At 39.4% G+C, this 21,729-nt stretch overlaps 1 protein-coding gene across 2 annotated transcripts in view; it reads right to left on the bottom strand.

The window, feature by feature from the left end:
* Window positions 1-21,729, bottom strand: part of trappc9 (trafficking protein particle complex subunit 9) — a 211,615-nt gene that overhangs the window by 59,720 nt on the left and 130,166 nt on the right. For both annotated transcript variants that reach the window (XM_065948209.1, XM_065948210.1), the window contains 2 exons: window positions 10,829-10,981; window positions 3,813-3,904 (listed from right to left, as the gene is read on the bottom strand). In XM_065948209.1, the coding sequence (XP_065804281.1) occupies window positions 3,813-3,904; window positions 10,829-10,981 (245 nt within the window). The remainder of the gene's footprint in view (window positions 1-3,812; window positions 3,905-10,828; window positions 10,982-21,729) is intronic.

The raw sequence follows: 21,729 nt of genomic DNA, 5'->3' as shown, positions 1-21,729 counted from the left end.
ACAGTTGCTTAAATACCGCTTTAACTTAATACAGTTCAGCACAACTGCTTGTTATTGGCTCTCACTAAACCCCCCTTAATTCTAATTCATTCTCCAATTTGTCAGTGAGGCTGAACATTTTACAAAATATCCCTGACTTTTACTAAATTAATAGATTTCAAGATGTTCTAAACTTGTTTTAATTAATTCTACTGCTGGTGTGTACTTAATTCTTGATGTTCCAAAATCCTTATTTGTCTTTTCTACTCACAGTCAACTGTACTTACAGTAAAATGTAACATTTCCATTTGAACTCAATTCCCCCCCGAGGTGCTCATTTAAGAATGTTATCATGTTTAATCTCATTTTACAAATGTCAGGGCACTTCCTGGCAGACTCAGACCTCTCCTTTAGCACAGCATCATAACCTGCAATGATGGTGTCAACTCCTGAGAGCTCTGTGTCATTGGCCAGCGGACTGTTTATTTAGCAACACTCCATTAAGTAGACACATGGACTGCAATCACAAGATGCAACCCTTTGGCTTTAATCAAATTGACAACTGAGGAGCTGTAATCAATGGAGGTATTTACATGATGCCAGGCTGCAGATAAACCTATGATACCACCTGTCATGGCAGTGGGTTTAAAAAGCAATAAAAAAAGATAAAGTTTATTTGGAAACACAGATTCTAATCAGACCACATTCAAAACAAGAGGAAAGTCGTAGAGTTTAGGCTTCCTTTTTCAGGACTCTCGCTTGATGAAAATTTTCAACTCTACTGTACCTCTAAGTGAATGTACTTCCAGAACCACCCTGCTAATATAAAGTTCAGATACTGTAATAGCCTTTTAAATGAATAAAAACAATTCTACTGCATAGACTTCCACTGGCGGAGTAAAAATTAGGTGACAATGAAAGGTGCAGTAATCAGATATATTGAATAATATATGTACTCGCATTTCAAACTTTCACAAGACTTAGTCACAATCGCTCAAGGTTTTTCCTGATCTCACTGTAAACAGAATAACAGCACGCAAAAGCGAGCGAGCGTCAGTGACAAAATCAGCCTGATTCTATTTTGTGTTTTCTATTGGAGTGTGCGAACTGCACGCAAGCAACACAGTTTTTACCCCGTCGCCCCGTTTCTATTTTCTTCTCTGTCGCTCGTGTAGACGGACGAGGAACGAGGAAAGAGGAAAGAGGAAAGAGGAAAGAGGCAAGAGGAAAGAGGAAAGAGGTCGATCTACAAGGGACTGACACTGTTTTTTTTTCTTCACTAAACAGAGCGCTTTAGCTTGTTGTACAAATGGGAGATAACGGTGCATTAATAGTATCCACATCGAAAAGTTGTGCTTTGACTTGTGTCAACAGCACCGGAAACAAACTTTTTTTTCAGCTCACCGAGTGTTATTGACGAGCCTCTGTGTTGTGATTTGAGTCAACAGCTCCTAATTACAAAGCAGCACACTTCAGTTTGTCCACCTTCAATTCCAAACCTCTAGAAGTCATATATAAATCCACAGAGCAAAGAATCATATATTTAACGGATGTAGTGTGGACAGCCAGCATGCGATCATGCGCCATGCGACGTGACATGTAACGCTAGCATGCTGTTAAGGACACGGTGAAACATATAGCAGCCACAGCTGGGGATATTCATTTTAATTTCTTTTTTTTTCTTTCTCTTTTCTTCTTTTTGAAGAATTGTAGCGTCTGTGAAATCAAACAAACACAGGCAGAAAGTTATCTTCAAGCTGTCCACATATTCATGGTGAAATCACTAGAAGAGATATGCTCCTCCAGACAGTGTAAAAGAAAAAAAAGAAGAAAAAAAAAGGACAGAGAAGAGAAGAAGCAGTCCTCTGATCTGTGTTTGTGTTCAGGGTGAAATATATGTCCAGTGGTTCTTTTGTTGTTGATGTATTTTTTGTTTTTCGAACAAGCTTACAACATTAACATAATCGTAATCCGCTTTAAATTCTAGCCCCCTCAATGCATTACAGCCCTCCTCTGAAGACCAAAATTGAAATTCAGCAGAAACAAAAAGGATGTTTCACTAATTACAAATGTACTTGCATTATTCATTTGTAATTATGTAGTGAATTTCATCCTATATGATTGTACATTATTGCAGCCCTGCTAATGTGACTGTGGGGTGGAGTTTCTGCCCAGAGGTAGAATCGTTTACTAATGACCTCCGTTTGCTCCCCGATTCAATAATTATAATGAGCTTGTAAACAAACACAAAACCATAGAACAGATCCTGGCACTGTCTGTGTTCTCCATTTACAGGAACCTTTGTGATCAAATATTTATAGAGCTCTGCAGAAGACAATCACGAAAAAGGCATCAAGTTTCTCAGGCTGCACGATTGTTTGAGCTCAGGCAAAGAGGGATGACTCCTTTCAGCTTTTGTGAATGTAGTCGTGCTCTTACACAAAGTATGAGGAGATTCTAACTGGCTACCAAACAGTGGGATCCATTGTGTGACCAACAGAAGCAAACCAGTCTATCAAGAAGAAGAGTATTCATGTTTTTATTCTTTCCTGCCTGTCAGTATGTCGTTGAGTTAGTAACAAAGCTAATCACTGTAAAAAAAAAAAATGGAATTAAAAAAAGACCTAAAGAGCCTTTTCCAGCAACGTTAGTGAGTGGTACATTTGCCAGTTGAGTACTGGGTGCTGGACAAAAAACATCAATGGCAGAGAAAGACTAAGAAAAGAAAGAAACCTTAACAAATAATGAAAAAAATCAAAACAGACCACCATGCGCTGGCCTAAGAAATGACAAAGAACGTACACTCAAAACCTAAACAAGCAAGTAATTTCCATCTCCAGCATCTGTGTGAGTGTGAGGCTACCGACACACAATGGTATTAAAAGCATCCAATTGGACTAACGATTTCAGAGGCGGGGGAATGCTTGAACTATACTCGTAATGGAGCCTGTGATAGTCTTCGCGAGCCTGATAAAGGCATCCTAATGGGCTGAGGCAAATTATCTCGCTCATAATCAGCAGGGCTTGCAAGAAATGCTTTTGCAGAAATGAAGACACGCTGAAACAACCACTGCCATTGCACTGAGAGTACACAAGCAGTGCGGAATATCAGCCCAAAGATTGTGTATCTCGACGTCTTCTCAACAGCTTTACTTTCGCAGGAGCAGTTGCATGTCAGATGCCAAAATATCTGAAGAACAGTGAATCCAGTGAGTTATTTGCCTTGATCCCCTCTTATTTCTGTCTCAATAGATTCTTGCAATTCCCTGCTCAATCTGCTGCCGTGTCATTTTGCAGATTGCTTTCTCTTTGCAAATGCAGGACAGCCCCAGCTGACTAATCAAAATGCTGGCAGGGCCCAAAAGAGAAACCCGGTATCTCAGAAAACAAACATCCGCAGAAAATCAAAAGTGATTTCAGAGGATGATCACAGATGGTGCGACCAAAGAGCGCTCCTACAAATTATGTGTGTCCCAGCTGATCGCACATTCCCCAAGCTGCTGTCTCCACTTCACCAAAATAGATTGTAGTCCATTATGAATGCAAATAAAAAAACATGACTTGGGCCCCTTTAACTGACAGGTAAAGGAACCACATAGATAACTGTGAATGGCACCAAATTATAATGGCAGTAAGAAGGATGGCCCAAACTTTAGATCATCATTAATTCATTTTCTCTCTCGTTTAACTTACATAAAAACTCACAAGAACATGATGTCATGATCCCAGCATGTATCAAAGAAGCATTTCATAATAACAGCACTTTGAAACTGTTTCATGTAGTTCACAAATCGTGATAATTACACACACACACACACACACTAGGGACTCACCCCACTGCAAAGGAGCGAGCTGCAGGTGCTCCAGGACCAGCTGGTTGAGGACTCCCTCCACACTGGCCTCTCCACGGCGTTGAAGAGAAGGGTGGGTTCAGTTAAGAAAAACTGTATGGAGAGTCTCGGTGCATTTCAAGGATTAATCCAATTCAAACAATCTTAAGTAAAACGTATCAAAAACTTAAGGAGTATGATCAACATGCATCACATTGTACATTGCGATTAAAAGAACAAAGAGGACAAACGCACAGACGGTTAAACAAAAGATCTGGTAATGAAAAAAGAAACATTTTGTGTATTAAAAAAAAACATAAGCTCTTAGTTAAATATCATATTGACTTTAAGATTCTGCCCCTCACCTTTAAGGCCATCCATAGCCTCGCTCCTCTGTACCTCTCTGAACTCCTGCATATCAACACACCCTGCAACACTCTCAGGGTCGTCTTCTTCCATTCAACTCACTGCACCTGCCCACCTGGTCCACCATGAGGTCCAGAGCCTTCAGCCACTCTGCCCTCCACCTCTGGAACTCCCTCCCACCACATATCCGTAATATCAACTCTCTCTCCATTATTAAATCTCATCTCAAAACACACAATTTTAAATTGGCATATTCAGTCTGACCATTATCCACCCTGTCTCATGACACTTCTTCACAATGATTTCATACATACTGGGTTTTTAATGCCATTTTAAAAAAAATGTATTGTTACTTTGTTGTTCATTTTTATCTCTGCTTGGCAAGGAGGTCTCGAGTGTTTCGAAAGGCACCTTGAAATAAAATGTATTATTATTCTTTAGACGTTAAGGTGGCAAAAGTGAAGCCAGCGTTCAACTGATCGCAGTCATGCTACCGATGTTTGAATGCAGCATCAAAACAAATGTGGTTGTCAGAGAGCAATTACCCAGATAATATGTGATGATAATCACACCGCTGATCATTTACACAGCTGACATTTGGAATAATGAGTGAGACAAGCAGGGCCTAGAGCACTAAACCTGTGTCTATTAACCTTTGAGCGGGAGTACAGTGCTCATGCAGAGAGAGAGAGAGAGAGAGAGAGAGAGAGAGAGAGAGAGAGAGAGAGAGAGAGAGAGAGAGAGAGGCACACAAAACACACTGTGCCGAGAAGTGCTTCTACTGTGCCTGCTGGCCGGTCTCCAAACTCACAGTCTGACTCATAAAGAATGACGTGTCCCAACATGCACCTGCATCGCATTTGTATGAACTGCGGAAAACAATGGCAGTGTTGTGGCTTTGTTCTGTAGCATGGACGAGTAGAGTTTCTATTTTAAGGCTACATTTGAGCTGTTTGGTCACAGAAGCATCTAGAAGCTACAACAGGACTTCATCTAAATGCATCGATAGCCTGAGCGTCTGACTTTCAGATGCAATCCTCTCTCGTACATGTCTGCTTTAAAACAACACGTTACATGATGTGGGCATGTTTATTACAACGTTGAACCACACTGCACATAGAAGAGCCCCACTTTAACTTTTAATGTACTATGTCATTTCACCTTTAAATGCACAATATGCAACATTTTACACATAAATACAGCAGAAATCAAGTATGTTCTATGCAAATGTCTCTCTGTGTCATGACCGTCTACAATGAGTGAGAAGCGTGAGTCCTTCCAGCTGTTACTGTTGTCGGGGCCGTGTTTACATCATGTTTACACGGACAGGACGGCCTTGCATAAAAACCCCTGATATACCCACTTTCTTACAGGTTTGATGACAAACTAGCTAATAAATAGTCTCACTTTATAAACACTGGAACAAACATTACAACTGTGTTATGAGTTGGGTGTAAGTACAGCTATACAGTAACCAAGGGTCAAAATGTCACATGATTAAAAGACTCCTTCTATCGATCAATACATCAATTTTCCTGGCGCTTGTTCAGGTATGGGTCGCAGAGGGAGCAGCTAAATCACAGCAGCCTTGATTTACCGGGGTGTGGAATGGACACATAAAAAATTGGTACGTAAAAGTATTATGTGACCAGAATAGTGTAAATCTGATGCACATTATTACTAAATAAAATGTTGGATTGGATAAATGTATCTGTGATTGCGCCTTTGAGTGTTGCAGAGCTGAGCGCATACATTCATTTGAGACACAGCTGCCCCCAATCGCTGCAATCGCCTGCTTTGATATGAAACATTTCTTGGTTATTGTTCAGAAATTATTGCTTCATATTCTGTTCCGGCTTGTGCACTATATAAGCAACCTGTGTGTCACATAACAAGGAAAACATAAAAAGCAGCAGGCAGTCAATGAGACTACAGGACCTAAGGTTTAACTAAACAAAGACACAAATACATTAAAATGACAGCTTAGCATGATGCCTGGAATTTGGTCGCTATAATTTGAAAATAGGTCTTACAATGCACTGGTGTCCACTGAAATCAATCTTTACCTGAGAAACAAGTTGCCACTGAAAATGTCCTGCACAAGTAATGTGGATATTCTGTGCTAGAAATTAGGAAGCTTTAGAAAGAGTTACAATAACATTCAAACATTATCAGTCTATATTATTATTTTGACATAAGTGTTATGAAAGGGTTGAACTTGGCAAAGACCACTTCAAATCTTCTCAACATGGCGCCGGTAGCCTTGTGGTTAGTGCCCGTGCCCCATGTACGGAGGCTGTAGTCCTCCAATTGGTAGGCCCAGGTTGAATCAGACCTGTGGCTCCTTTGCTGCATGGCATTTTCCACTCTCTCTCTCTCTCTCGCTCTCCTCAATGTCTAACTCTATCCACTGTCCTATCTAAAAAATAAAAGGCACAAAAAACCCCAACTATATACCTAAAAAATATATATATTTCTTCAATATATTCAACATCTGTACAGCTCAAGGAGTAGAAATGAAAAAAAGTATTACACTGAATCACAACCTTTAATTCAAGTCACAGTCTGAAGACTTTGTTTCCAGACTGAACTTAAATTAAGTTTCTTCTTTAGGAATAAATTGTCTTTCTCTCTTCCGACAAGAGACCCTTATACTCTGACAACTTTTTCACCTTCATTTGAAAACTGCAATCTCTTTATAAACGCATGCAAGCGAATGCTATAATGCGGAATGGATTGTTCATGTGTAGCTCTTAAACCACATGTCACATTCACCCATTCACTCAAACATTCATACACTAACGGCAAAGGATGCAATGTAACAATGTGTCACAATGTATTATCCTCCTTTTCAACCAGTTTAAATAATTTCTCAGAGCTCCCCAAAACATATCTGTGAAGTTTCTTGCTAAAGGACCACTCGGATCTTGTATTTCCTAATGTCCCTCTATTTCAGCCCTGCTCAGAACAGACCGTTTCTGCGTCTGTAGCTTTAAATGCAAATGAGCTGTGTTTGACAACGCCCCCCCCCTGGAAGAGGATGTGGTTACTTTTTTGCACCGCTGAGGGTGTGAAGCCCAAATGTTGTGATGGACGCTTACTGTTATGTTCCAGGTTTAAGTCTTGTTATTGTGCAAATCTGAACTGTTTTCAAAGCTTCCTGATTGATGAGAAAGTACACACACGATGGATACTGAAAATCTGGATACACAACAGGCCATATTATGAGCTAAAATACATATTTGATGTCCCGTTAGCTACCACTAATGTTAACATATAGCCACCTCCTAGTTGGCGTTTATGTTTGAGAATCATAAATACCACATAGACAAAGATAAACTGTTGACATTTTGGTACAAACCGACGCTGCACGTCTTACATTTTTTAAGATATTTTGTAAGCTGGAACAGATACAGTAAGTTTTACCTGTAAGGTTTCCTGTCTAGTTAATCATATTTCCTACTACATATGCCTCAGACATACGTCTCTAAATCTTTTACAGTGAGTTCAAAATGCTGCTGCAAGACTATTAACCAGAACCAGCAATTGGTCCCATATCTTCCCTGTTCTTGCATCCCTAAATTGGCTTCAGAAAGTCAAAGTCAGAAAAAACGATAAGGCACTGCATGACCTCAATCCCAGTTATATTTCTGACCTCCTCGTTCTATATTCCTCTTCCCATCATAAATTCTCCACCTTCTATCCATACAATGCTCAAATTGCGAAACAAAAGGTGTTTGCACCTTTGCTCTTCAGCCCCTACCTCCTGGAATCATCTTTTAAAATCCATCAGAGCTGCTGAAGCTTTACATTGCTACAGGAGGATCAAATCTGTATACACAATGCTTTCTGTAACTTTTGATCCCTGTCTGTGTTTTTTTTTCATTTTGGTCACTACTTATTTATTTTGCTTTCAATCATGTTTATATTTGTCACTGTGAACAAGGCACTTTGTAACTGATTATGAAATGAATACAGCTTTACTTCCTGTCTACTTACTCACTGTATAGCACCAGAATGCTTTACTTTCTTTTTTTTTTTTTTTTTTGAAAACTCATTCACTTCAGCGTTACTTAAGCTGCTGCTAAGTTGCCATCTCTTTATGCTCACAGACTGAAATGTTAACTAGCCTGTTGATGCTGAATGAATATTTTTTGATGTGGCTTTTTACATTCTGTTATTTAGAGACATGCTCTTCTCTCACACACACACACACAAACAGAACCTGTGGACATGCATTAGTGGAGAGATGTCAGAGCGGGGCTGCTACACAGGGAGGGGTTTCGGTGCCTTGCTCAAGGGCACCTCTGCGGTACTCGCAAAGTGCCTCTCCAGATACCAGACCAACTTCCATATTATGGTCTGCGTCGGGACATGAACCGGTTACCCTCCGTTTCCCAACCCAAGTCCCCGCGGACTGAGCTACTTCCGCTCCAAATATGTGACTCATCATGAGTTGTGTATGGATATTTCATCCAAACTACTTGTGTTTGAAGAATGGGCTTCGTGATGTGAATAAAATTATAGAATTTTAATAAAAGATGAAGACTGAAATGTCACTCTTTTCATTTTTGGCTATTAGAGAATGTGGCCACTCGCTTTCAAATAACCTCAGCTTTATGTGTAGGCCTGGATATTTTCTAAATGCATCCTTTTTTTCCCTGTACCCAGAAAAGTCACAGTGGCACAGGATGTGCAGGAGCATGTCCATTAGCTGTTCATGTTAAAAAAAGAAAAAAAGAAAAAAAGAAAAAAAAAAAAAAAAGCTTGTGTAAACTCACACATTCATCCCTACACATGTATTCTGAAGTTGATAAATGATGAAACAGGCACTATGCGACATGCTACTGTACCGGAATACATTTTCATGCATTGTCTTTTTCTTCCTTCTTCCCTGCCTACATGCTGCCAAGTTGCTTGCAGATAAAACAATACACATAATGATGGGAGTGTTTACGCCTTCGTAAGAGGAGAAATATAATGGAAACTTTAGGAGCTCTGAGATTGGATTCATTATTAACTGCTCACCAAGAAATCTGACAGGCAGTTCTTGAATCCCTTAACCATCAAATGACAAGAAATGTGTTGATACATGGCATTGTATGCATAACACCTTAGTAGTTCTTTTCAAAACCAACATGTTATTAAACTGGTGAGTTTTACAGTGATTTTTGACAGCAGGAAACTGTCTAGTTTTGGCTTTTCTTGCCAATCAAATAGTCCGCGCTTTAAAGTTAGTAAAGTAGTGTGCCTTGATTGTGTTAATATGTTAAGAGAACATTACAATAGCCTAATGAAATACTTAAATATTATTTTGTAGAAATAAGCATTTTTGTTTTCTGAAATGGAAAATTAAGTTGCATATGCTTAAAGTTAAGTAGCCTTATCAACAAATCTAAAAAGACTTCCCATTCTGCCAGTAGTTTATTAAGTCTTGCATGCATATATCCATGTGAATAAACTGGAAACACCAGCATAAATGTGCGACTATTAGGAAGGCTTATTTTTACAATTTAGTGTATCGGACCATTTTGTTGATAACCTTTTTAAAATATTTGGAAGGTAAATTGTGTATAGGCAAACAATAGAAAGTTGGCTATAACATTAGACAAATAGACCAGAATGAAGTGCTGAGAAAGTCACCGACATATGCCTTCATGACTGCAAGTGCAGCCACAGACATCACAAACACTTACACCAATTTCTTAACATCACCATGCATGCAAGAAAACGGTGGTAACAGGTCTCAGCTAGCAAGATTGCAAACTCGACATGGTGAAAACAGAGGGCACTAGTAAGAGCTACAAGGATGAACAGAAACTTCAGGTTGTGGACTTAGTTGAACACTTTTGAAAATGTCACACAGGAAGACAGTTTTAGAGACCCCAAAAAGAGTCTTGTATATCAGTTCCACTTCAATTCTAGTTGTTACGATACACATAAAAAAAAAAGTACATTAAGTTTCATAGCAGCTGTGGTTTTAACAAACATTATCCTGGACACACAATCGTGTCTCCTTTAACAGCTCCAGTGAACACACATACTAGCATAGACAGCATCTATGAAAAAAACCTACAGCTATACATTTTTTGATTCCTAACAAGCATTCTGCTGAGTGCTGAAGACAACGTCCATAAGGGAATAGATGATAAGACTCATCCGCCTGAGGGCAGCATGCTGACAATGATGATGTCAAAGATTTACCTTGGATGGACCTCAACGCTTACCCACAAACTGGGACCTATGGGAATATGTTGTATGATAATGCTCAGAGTAAATGGCACAATTAAACACCCACACAAACACTCACACTAAGACATCACTTCACAGTGCCATAACCGCAAGTACTCTGCCATTCGCGTTCCCATCTGTTAGTGCAAGCGAACAAGCTCCCCAATGGCCAAAGGGTGTCCAGATGTTGGATCCAGATGTTCAGGATTATAGATCCTAGTAATGTCAACCAAAAACATTCAGTAGATGCAATACTGACTTAATCAGTTTGACCAAATGAATTGATTGGACATGATTTTAGCTAATTGGTCATGCCAACATAAATACTTACCTTCTCAATTAACTGTTGAGCTCATAATGATTAGCCCAGGCAGATCCCTCCAGCATAACTCTACCATATATGTAGTATTTGAAAGGATATGATGCTCCAACAGATGCCCAGCTTGCTATTGATCTGGCAGCCCTGGGCATGTTGGCGCTCCTCCTCCAGCTGTTTGGGGTTTGTGAAGCGTGCAGTCTCCTGGTCCGGCTGTGGCAAACTCTCAAAGTCAAACTTGTCCACCTGGATGGCCATCCTACATCAAGAGATGGAGAATGCACTTTGAACAAGTTCTTGCTTGGATAGGTATGGATATTGGTTGATTTTAACTTTATTCACATCTCAGTTTAAAAGTGTCAACCCTATAAGTGAACAAGATATTTAACACCTCCTTATTCGGGCATAGACATGTTTGTACATTAACACTCAAAGTACACATAATATAGCCTTTCAAGGGACCCACGGATGCTTTACATAGTTGAGGGACCAAACAAAGAACAAAAATAAGATGTAGACAAGTAACAAAGGATGTGAGTCTGATGGGGAGGCAGAGCAATGGGAGTTTGTATGGCTGTGGAGAACAGATGGTGTTTGAGGAGCTTTTTGAATGTGTCCAAAGATGGGGCATTGTGGATGTCTGAAGGGAGGTTGTTCCAGAGGATGGGGGCTGTGACACTGTCTCCAAGACCTATATGCTCATCTTAAACTACAGAATATTTTCAGGGAAAATCTTTGCCTGATGGCAACAAATGTGGCCTCCATATTGTGGTTTGTCATGAAGTACATAATTTACTTACTCTGGACAAACACCCAGAGGTCCAAGCCTCACACTCTACACTGTGGGTCTATAATTTATTAACACCAGCCAAGGTCTGCTTTATCTGAGGTTATGTCAAGTATCACATCCAGGATTCAAAGTTTTGGTTCAACAAACCAAAATGAAAGCACACATACTGCAATTAAAATGAACCCGGGGCCGACCTCTAATTAACCATACTGCATTCAGGCACCAAGTGAAAAAATACCAACCTGGATACATTCTTTATCCTACTTAGAAAATCTGCTTCAGAGCTGAAACTGGGGAGTTCAGTACAAAGACAGTGGATGAAGATGTCCTGAGGGGAAATAGGAGACGAGGAATACAGCACGCGGCGAACAGCTGTCAAAGACCCATGCATGAATCAGTGTGTGATGCAATAAACAACCCAACAACTGCCCTGCCTCCAAAGGCGGAAAAAAAACAGGATATACAAAAGCAGCATTCATTTTTTTTTGTCTGCTGGTAAGCTAGCTGCATGATTAAAAACATAACTGACATATTATTACCAGATATGAAGCTACAGTATTTTTGCATTCAGGTTCGATCTTGTTTGTAGCCACTCTAGATTTTATATAAGAAGTAAAAAAGACGATGAGATATACACACATTGGTCGGCATATTTTTGCTCTCCCCATCTTGGTCCAATCAAACCCAAAATGATCACATTTAGATTGATACCGATGACTATGTCCTGATGAAGATGCTGTTGTGGTGACTTTTCAAGAACACGCAGCCATGTCATAAATTTCCATCTAAATGGGACCATGAACATCACAATTAACCAAGAATGGTGTTTTGGAGAATGTTTGCAATTAGCCATAAACTGTTTATAAAGGTAACAGATAGGTGAAAAGTATAGGTGCTTTTCTGGTAGACTTAGATACCATTCTGACTTCTTAGCCTCATGAGTGTGCTATCGCAGCATTATGCCAACTTCTTCTGCCAATTCTTTTTATAGAGTGGAAACAGTACCATGTGAGAGACTAATGTGTTTTAGGTGATAACTCAAAAATAAGCAAAGTTGCTGCGCACAGTGAAGCAAGGACACCGAACAGAAGCAAGATAAAGCAGAGAAGCAACGTTTTACTGTTGTAATGATGAGTAATAGTGTGTAACTGAGGTCAACCCAGGGTCTTTTTGTCATGCCTTTACAAATCATTCCTTATTTATATAGTTTGGCCACAGTAGTTCTGTCTCAGTGAGAGCACTTTTATGCACATGTTGATAATATTTACTCAATTGAACTAGAAGAGTTTATCTTAACTACAGTAACGAGATATGTTGTTCATTTGGGGCTGCAGTAGCTCAGTAGGAACTTGAGTTGGGAGCCACTTTAACATTTCTCCATAACTGCATGTCTATATGTCATCTCTGACCTATGTGTGTTTTACATGTCTCATAAAAACGTTATAATTGTCCTTTGTGAATTAATAAAGTATATCTTAAATACACTTCCTTTGTCCTTTAAAGAGTTGGTCCAAATTTTCTCAGTTTGGAAAAGCATATGTTGGGGCGGATGTGGCTCCATGACAGTTGTCTCTCAATCAGAAAGGGTTCAATCCCCAGCTCCTGCAGCCACATGTGTAAGTGTCCTTGGGCAAGTCACTGAACCCCGGATTTCTCCCGATTGGCATAGCCAGTGGTGTGTGAAAGGGTGTGAATGGTGAATGTTACATGTAGTGTAAAAGCAGATTTGAGTCGCATTGAAGTGCTATTCAAGTCCATGTGCATTTACCATGTTGAAAAGACTTGGCAAACATTAAACCGACTTTATACCGACTTTATACAGGTGGCAAATATTAAAAACTAAAAAATCTGAATTTGTGCTATAAAAAAAGATCCTGAGGACCTCTCTTTGGATGGTAAAGTAATTATTTTGGTTTCATGTTAGAAACCTCCACTTGTTCTGCAATTGGCTTTACAGGCAATTTCTGACAATACAGAGAGAAGCTGGGCTTGCTCAAGATGATGGGGGGCTCAATATGGAGTTATATTTAAAAAAGTACAGACTAATCCTAAATGATATTGAAAAAGGCACGATATAACTTCTGTTATGATCTGGTACAACACAAATAAAAAACTGAATTGATATGTATTTTCTTTTTCTCTGCACATGTTGACGAATTTGCTTCTATTATAAACAACATTTGAACTTTCTGCCTAAAATAAATATAAATACAACTACTTCGACTTTGTGACGGGGAGAGGACTGCAGATAACCTAGACCTAAACTCCAGAGAAAGCAGTTAGAGGATTAGAGGTATAGTCTCACTCATTCTGTCAGTCCCTGTTTTAAAACATTGATATATTACACCATGACAGACATCTCGCTGACAGTTTCTCTGTAAAGAAAAAAAACAAACAAACAAAAAACACATTTTCAAAGGTCTCATATGCCGTGACATTTTCATTCTTTTTAAATAAACACAGTGGATCCATGTATTGATCAGTATGTTGATCTCTGGATTCAAGTTCAGAAGCCATGTCAGCGCCCTTTGGAGTTATTTTCTGATGCACTGAGAGGAAAACAGGCAGACTGATGAAACTGGGTTCTGCTTTGCTATGTTTCCTGATTTGCTATCAACACTGAGCAATTAAACCAAGTATTAAAATATGAAGAGGGGTTATCTGAGAACAATTTGGATCTAGCAGATCAGAAATGATCTTAAAATTATAGTTGACTGGGGAAGAAAGTCAAATTTAAATCCATGTTTGGTCGTTATTTTACTCTGAATTTCCCATTAGCGAGCTCCTGACTATCTTAACAGGTGATCTGTTGCCTCATATATCTGCCACATTGACTTGAAATAATTAATGAAATTACACTGCAAGAAAATAATGTCTTGATGAGTCCAGAGACACACTTACATCAAAGCAAGGTGGAAAAGAAAAGGCAATGCAATTATCATTTCACAGGTATTACAACAAAGCAGAACACAAATTAAATAACAAATTAAGACTTCAAAACGAAGACACAAGGAAAGCTCCTGCTCCTCCTGCGACACACTCAAAATCATCTGCCTTTGAAGCTTAGTGGCAGTAGGCATATGTCACTGACTGAAGTCCGGTCTTCAGATGGTCGCTGCTTTTCATTCAGTCATCTTCAAAAGCACACATTACACACTAAGTCTAAAAATACCAGGTCGTAACAATGTAAATGGACCCTAAACGGGAAGACATTGCCTCCTAAAGCCGGAGTCTGGTCTCCTTTAGACAGGTAATCACTAAGAACCAGATGGCCACATTAACACTGACAAGGCAAATGGGAACCAATATGGACTGTTGGTCCATAGACTATGGTCTGTTTTCAAAGAATGAAAGCACATATTGCAATTACTACAGCAACTACAATAATATTATTTCTTAGAATCCATGTAAAATTAACATACATTTGAGTGCATGTAGAATTAAAAAATAACCCTTACATACAAAAATGTAATCGGTGTAATGAAAGCCTTTTGTGTGCTTACTCCTTGTGGATTTTCAGACTTTAAACAGACTTTCGATTTAGTCTGAACAGGAAGTAGTGTACTTATTAATGAGAGGCTTAAAAATCATATATCAGTGAACATTGATAAGAAGTGGCCAACTGTGACAGAGGTTATCTTTCCAATGGAATGTCTAATGTGTTCACTGCATGGTACATGCTACACAAAACTATTGGCTAGAGTATAACAGTTCACTGTGAGTGATTACGGGTGTTTAGGTTGTTTGTATTCTGTTCAGATGTCATGGTTAGGTGGTTGCAGTAATGACGCTATCTGTAAATCTCATTAGCCACATCTTTTCCTGGGAGCTCCTGAGCTCTCTTAGGTTCCTCTGGATCGTTGGTGGACGGTCTGCCTGAATCACCGCCCCTCCCCCCCTTGTTCCCTATCCCTCTTCCTGCATCTTATTCCATCTCCCATTTTCAAACCCGGCGCAGTTTCGGTAGATGGCTGTTTTGTCATAAGCCTGGATTTGCCCAAGATTTCTGCCTGTTGAAAGGACGTTTTTTTCTTGCCACTGTAACTTTTGCTAAATGTTGCTAAAGTGCTACGCTCATGATGGATTAAGCTAGGTCTTTGTAATATAGCAATAAGTAAGGTCTTTTACCTGCTTTTTGTAACATAACAATGAGTATGGTCTTTTGTAATATTAAATAACAAAGAGTAAGGTGTTTTACCTGTAGTAAAGTGTCTTGAAATAACACTTGTTATGAATTGATGCTATACAAATAAAGATTGGTTGATTGACACAACAAATACGTCTGAGTGGAAAAAAAGGCATTCACCCATGGCACTCCCCAATCCAGGTGGCATAACTGATTGCTAATTGCCATTAAAGAGCAAACGATCAAGAAAAAACAGATCCAACGAAACATAAGTAGAAGAAGAATGATGTAGCAAGGTGAGACAAAGGAGCAAGAAGACCTGCCTGCTTCTTTATATCAGTTGTGTGGGGAAACTTTGGGTTCGCAGTGTGCAATGTCAAACACGCTAATGAATACTATGATGCCATTTACTGAAGCTAGGCAAAAGAAAATAGGTGTCATACAACATATCCCTACTCATTTTAAGTATCTGGAATTGAAGGCAGAAAGTGCATATAGTAGCCTCAATTGCACTGTGACGTCTTTATACTGATACATTCCTGCGAGTATTCAAAAGAAAGTTCCGTTCCACAAATCTCATGACAGCATTATAGTGACAGTGTCTCGACTTTACAGTAACTATACAATTCATGAACATAAAGAAAGTTTGATAGCTTTAACAATAGAGGAACTTCAATGAATACAATTTTAAAACAGCACAGGCTTTTTTTTTTTTTTAGAAAGATAGCTCGACCTATCGCACCAGTAAAGCCTTGTCAATAAAGAAAATGCAATGTGAAGTAAATCGAGTCCATAGAACAGTTATGGTTAGTGTAGAAACCCTAAAAGACCTCTTTCATTAAGGCAGGAGAGCTTTAACAGACCAGACCCCTCCTCCACCGCCCCTGCCCCCATCATCTTTTCTATTGATTTTATTGTGGACTCTTTCAAGGATTAGGTCACATCTTTAGACTAATCTGGTCTATTACAAGGCTTTTAATAACAAACTGTTTGCTGAGCTTGAGCCACCGTGGAACATCTCTAGCCCTGATTCCAAATACGTTGCTCCTCCCGGCCTCCCCTCAAGCCCCTCACTGATAACAGCCTGCATGACATTCATTTCAGGGGCTGAGAAAGGCCACACGGGTAGATGTGAGACTGGATGGATAGATGAACGGTTCTCACACAAATTTCCAAATTTCCATCTGCTCAAAGGGATAAGCTTGGAATCAGTCAGCGCTCAGAAATCCCTATAAGACTTTCATGGATGAAAACTAGATCTGCAGTAAAAAAAAAAGAAAAAAAAAAAAAGAAGTAATTCTATTTGCGTCGATGCATAAAGAACAAAAAAAGAGAGGTTTCTTTTCTTGCCAGTATTTGTCGGTGGACTTTTTCTGAGCATGTAGGCGTTTAGCCAGGTGTAGACATTCTTTATTTTGTTTTGCAGCCGGGATCCATTTTGGTATTTTGATGATTCACAATAAGCTTGACTCTATGTTGTGAGAGTAGCAACAAAGCAGAGGTGTGCTTGCCCTGAGCAAGTTGAAAGCACAAAGCATCAGGCACGGTGTTATTCTGCACTATTTTCATGGCTCTGCTGTGGATATTTGAACAGATCCTACCTCTGTTCTATTGCCCGGTGAATAATGTGTTGAGAAAGTTTTATGAAAAAAACTGTTAAGTTTAAAGTTCAAACTCTGTGTTAACCTGCTGCTCTAGCTGAAATGACCGAGTATAAAAAAGTACTGTGACATGATAAAGGGTATGACTCAATTTAAACATTCTGTCTCATGCCTCAAATCTAAAAAATAAAAAAAACTTTCACTAACAGCTGTGGCTCAGTTGGTAGAGTCTGTCGTCTCTCAACCGGAAGGTCGTAGGTCTGATCTCCAGCTCCTTCAACCAAATGTCCGATGTGTCATTGGGCAAGACACTTAACCCCCAAGTTGATCCCGCTGCTTTGTCAGTCGTGTACAGTATGAATGTGTATAAATGGGTTGGATACTCCTGATGGTCACTTTACAGAGCAGCCTCTACCATCAGTGTGTGAATGGGTAGGTGTGACCTGCAGTGCAAAAGTTCTTTGAGTAGTCAGAAGACTAAAAAAGTGATATACAAGCTCAAGTCCATTTACCATTAACTAACCTTGACTATGTGTTCTTAGTTGCGTTGTTCCAACAAGGACTACCAGTGTAATAAATACAAAATAAATGAACATAATTGATTTTCTTCCTGACAGAACCAGTATGAACATGTCGGTAAAGGTTCAAAGTCACCCAATTCGATTCTGCCAACTTCTTCAATTCTCAGAACAGAAGCCTTTTGCAAAAAAAATCTTCCGGGTCCAGTTGTCTTCTGGATTTAAATTAGACCAGTATGAACATATTGTGTTGTCAGTGAACAGTTTCAGAGATTACATAAACATTTACTCATAAGGTACAATCTTGGCATTGTTACGTTTCCAAGAATATAGTGCATATATATTTGCTTTCACAGATTAATAACACAAAGTAGGGGCTGGGAATTCTTTCTTGTAGCTGCCAGTTAAGTGGCTCGTTAATTTTAAAAACACTTTTATTATCTTCACACACAAGTTCTTCCCAAAAGACGACTCCTGTCTCGTGTATTCATCAGAAACAAATCTATACTGTAACTTGTGAAAATATAAAGTAATTTCAACTGTGGATGTCTACACTGCTTACAATGCCCAGTCAATCAAAATGTTAGTCCTTTCATTCTGCATTTACCTCCTATGTTGGGGACATTGCTAGCATATCAGCACTACGGTGGCTTTTCAGAGAAACTAGTGGAATAAGAGAAAATGTTACTTTCTGAATTTTTTTATGGTGGTCATTTTCTAAAGTATAACCAAAAAATGCTTTAGGGTTTATTTGATCTTTTTTTTTCTTCTAGTGAAATCTGTTGATTTTAAAAACATTTAGTGCATTATTTAAATTACCCACAAAGTGTGACTCATTGTCTCATAAGGACAGAGTAGAAAGTACAGTTTACATTACATGCTTGTCTTTGAAGCAAGTGGCAACTTCAAGCAAGTGTTGAAATATGATGCCAATGAACAAATAAATTGCAGTGCCTTGATTGTACACTTGAGGGTGATTTCAAAACCAATGAATCCCAATTAGGTCCCATATTAAAAAGCCAATTTTTAAAGCAGAAGTAAGTATGTTTACAGCCTAGTTTAAAATCTATTTTGGTTTCGAAAGCTCGTTTCTTTATTGGTACACATTGTATGGGGATCAAGTTTTTTTTTAAATTTATCCGTTTTGATTTTTTTAAGCCTAAGACTTATTTTGACATTTGCATAATTAGGGGCATGGCTGAGTTTAATGACATGCTGTTGCTGTCTGCCAGAAGACTTAAATCCCGCCTCTACTCTACCGCTTTGCCTGTTTCTAGATGGACAGAATGTAGGCTGAGACACTTTCCAATATGTCAACCACCATCATGGGGCTTCATCTCGACTCTTCAGAAACCATTTGGTGGAGTCACTGGGACTATGGCAATGATTAATGATTGGGACAGCAAAACAAACAACACTTGGAGACAGCAATGTCAACTGTAATGTTTATGATTTGATGGATTTTAACCAATGACCTTTACAAGATTAGATAAAGCTGATCAAAAAAGAAAGGATCTGGTTCAACATTTTTTGTAGATTTTGCACTTGCAATTGTATTGGAACAGGTTAGTGTGATTAAGCAGTCATGGAAGTTATTGCATAAAAACAGCATGGACTCAAAGATAGCAACAATAAAACCAATAGACAGGTGTAATTTTCCATGGGCAGTAATGTTTTTTCAAAGTACAGATGTTCTAATATTTTGTCACAAAATACTCATACCAGTAAATATCATCCTGTTCACCGGCTGGGACTTTTGACACCATCCTGCAGATAGCTGCTAATTATCACCATCCTGCAGATAGCTGTGGCAGTGAAGCCTTTATTAACGGCAGTAATAACACCAGCTTAGGACGAACCGGTCACAGAGGAATGACCTCTTCCTAATTAAATGCTGTGTTGCCTCAGACCCAAAGTACATGAAAATCACATTAAAGCGTAAGGGATGGCTTTTATCTGACAACTGCAAAGCCATGAATCATTTCAAACACGAGGTCCATAAACTCCTACGTGTACACAAAATAACAATTCTGACACCTCAGTGCTGTGCACATGCTTGCTCCAACAAGTCTTGGGGGTGTTCTGCAATCGCAGCTATGCTGCAGTTGAGTGTTTAAGTATTTAAGGTATATTTATCTTGTTTATCTTCAACATGTGCATGTTCTCGCTTGTGTGTAACTGTGTGCATGCTGTGAGCAATATGTACAATGCTCTAAACAGCAAAACAGAATAGCAAATCTTTCCAAAGAAACGTTTTATCAGAGCCTTTTTGCATCTTTTTTTTCATGGCTAGTGATTGTGTTATGTCACAGGGGAGAAGCTGAGCACAGAGAAGGTAATGTGTGTGTGTGTGAATGTTTTCACAGAGAGGGTTATTTTTACCTCACGTGCAAGAGCTTAAGGGCGTAGATCCATAGAGGCCCGTGCAGAGGCAGGCGAGAGCAACAGACTATTTTTAGACTGCGGCTGACTCTGTGTAACCCTTTGTATGCAGTGGCTGCAGAGGCAGAGGCGCTTCATCCAACCGCTTCTCGCTCTATTTGAGTAACCGGGATAAAAAAAGGATCTTTACTGCCAATTACTGTTTACATATAGGTAATGAAGAATGCTTATATTCAGAAAATCCTATAATGTGCTGGATGCCGTTCAAAATGAAGCTTTGCAGAATCTTTGCTAGCCGAGTGAGCTATTTTTATCTCTGCTGCTGAAATCCTGAGTCTCTTTTTGGGGGCATGTTGCCATTATTAGCTCAGTGAAGAGAGGTAGGGAATGTGAAAGATAGAAGGGAATGACATGCAACAAAAGTCCCAAGATAGATTTGATGCTGGGATGTTAAAGCTGGGAAATAATACCCGTGTAAGTGAATCGGATAATCCAATGACAGCACAGGGCTTAACATTACTGTAAGGTCGATAAAGTTACAGGCGACTGGAGAAGGAAATGGCTAAGGGACAGATAAATCTGCCATTTCTTTCCCTATGAATAAATAGAATTGGTCGTTATTCGGCAACATCCAGAATACCAACAATATTAAAAACGTGATTGTGTCAAAGAGGACTGATGCAGGATGGGGCACAGTCTGCCAATACAGTAGAGTATAGAAGGACATGAGATTAGAGAAAGGTCTTGATGTTCGAGCACCATAACTAACGCATCCCAAGACAGCCTGCAGGGCTAGAACATATTATTTCAAGAAACTTTGAGGAGGGGGAAAAAGAAAGAAAAAACTCCTGCAGATGCTGTGAAAAAAAAAATGAACCTGACTCCCAGGAAGAGGTCGAGCAGCAGCAGATGTACATCTCAGCAGTTGGCTCTCATCTTTGTTGATAACCCTGTGACTAAGTCCTATCTCCAGCAGATACTATTTTTTATTTTTTTTCAAGAGATGATATTGTTTGTTCCTATTTCTGGGGACAAAGGAAAAGGCTGTTTTGAAATGCAAAGTGTAGTAAAGTCAATGGTTATATTTCTACATGACTTGGACTGCTGAGGATGGGATAACGGACTGCAGATGCATTATGTGCTCTGCTGCCATAAAAGTAGCAGGAGAAGGGGAAAGGTGGTCACCATGGAAACAAGCTTTGTTTGAAAAGCTCATGCAATGAGGCGTGTCTGTGTGCAACGATCTGGCAAAGGTAAAAGGAATGGCGAATGGAGAGGGGGCATGGCTCAAAATGAGAAAATGCTGCTGTGAGCACTTACTGAGCTGGCTCTGCAACGACGATTGTGGAAGCAACTAGTAAGGGCTTGGGGGTTGATGTTGTGATGAGATGAGATGTAAACCCCCCAGAGGCAGGTTCATATCTCCTGGGAGCCACATGGGGCGTGGATGCAGAAAGGGGATTGGAAACATTAAGGTCGTAAAGCAACCTTCTGCTGGCAAGGAAATAGATAAAGGGAAAATAACAAGAGCATCCATAAGACTGAATATTATGTTTAGTATTATGGTAAATGATGAGCTTTAAACGCACA

This window comes from Labrus bergylta, chromosome 19, assembly GCF_963930695.1.
Source record: "Labrus bergylta chromosome 19, fLabBer1.1, whole genome shotgun sequence".
Lineage (NCBI taxonomy): Eukaryota > Metazoa > Chordata > Actinopteri > Labriformes > Labridae > Labrus > Labrus bergylta.
This window is presented reverse-complemented; position numbering and strand designations above follow the sequence as displayed.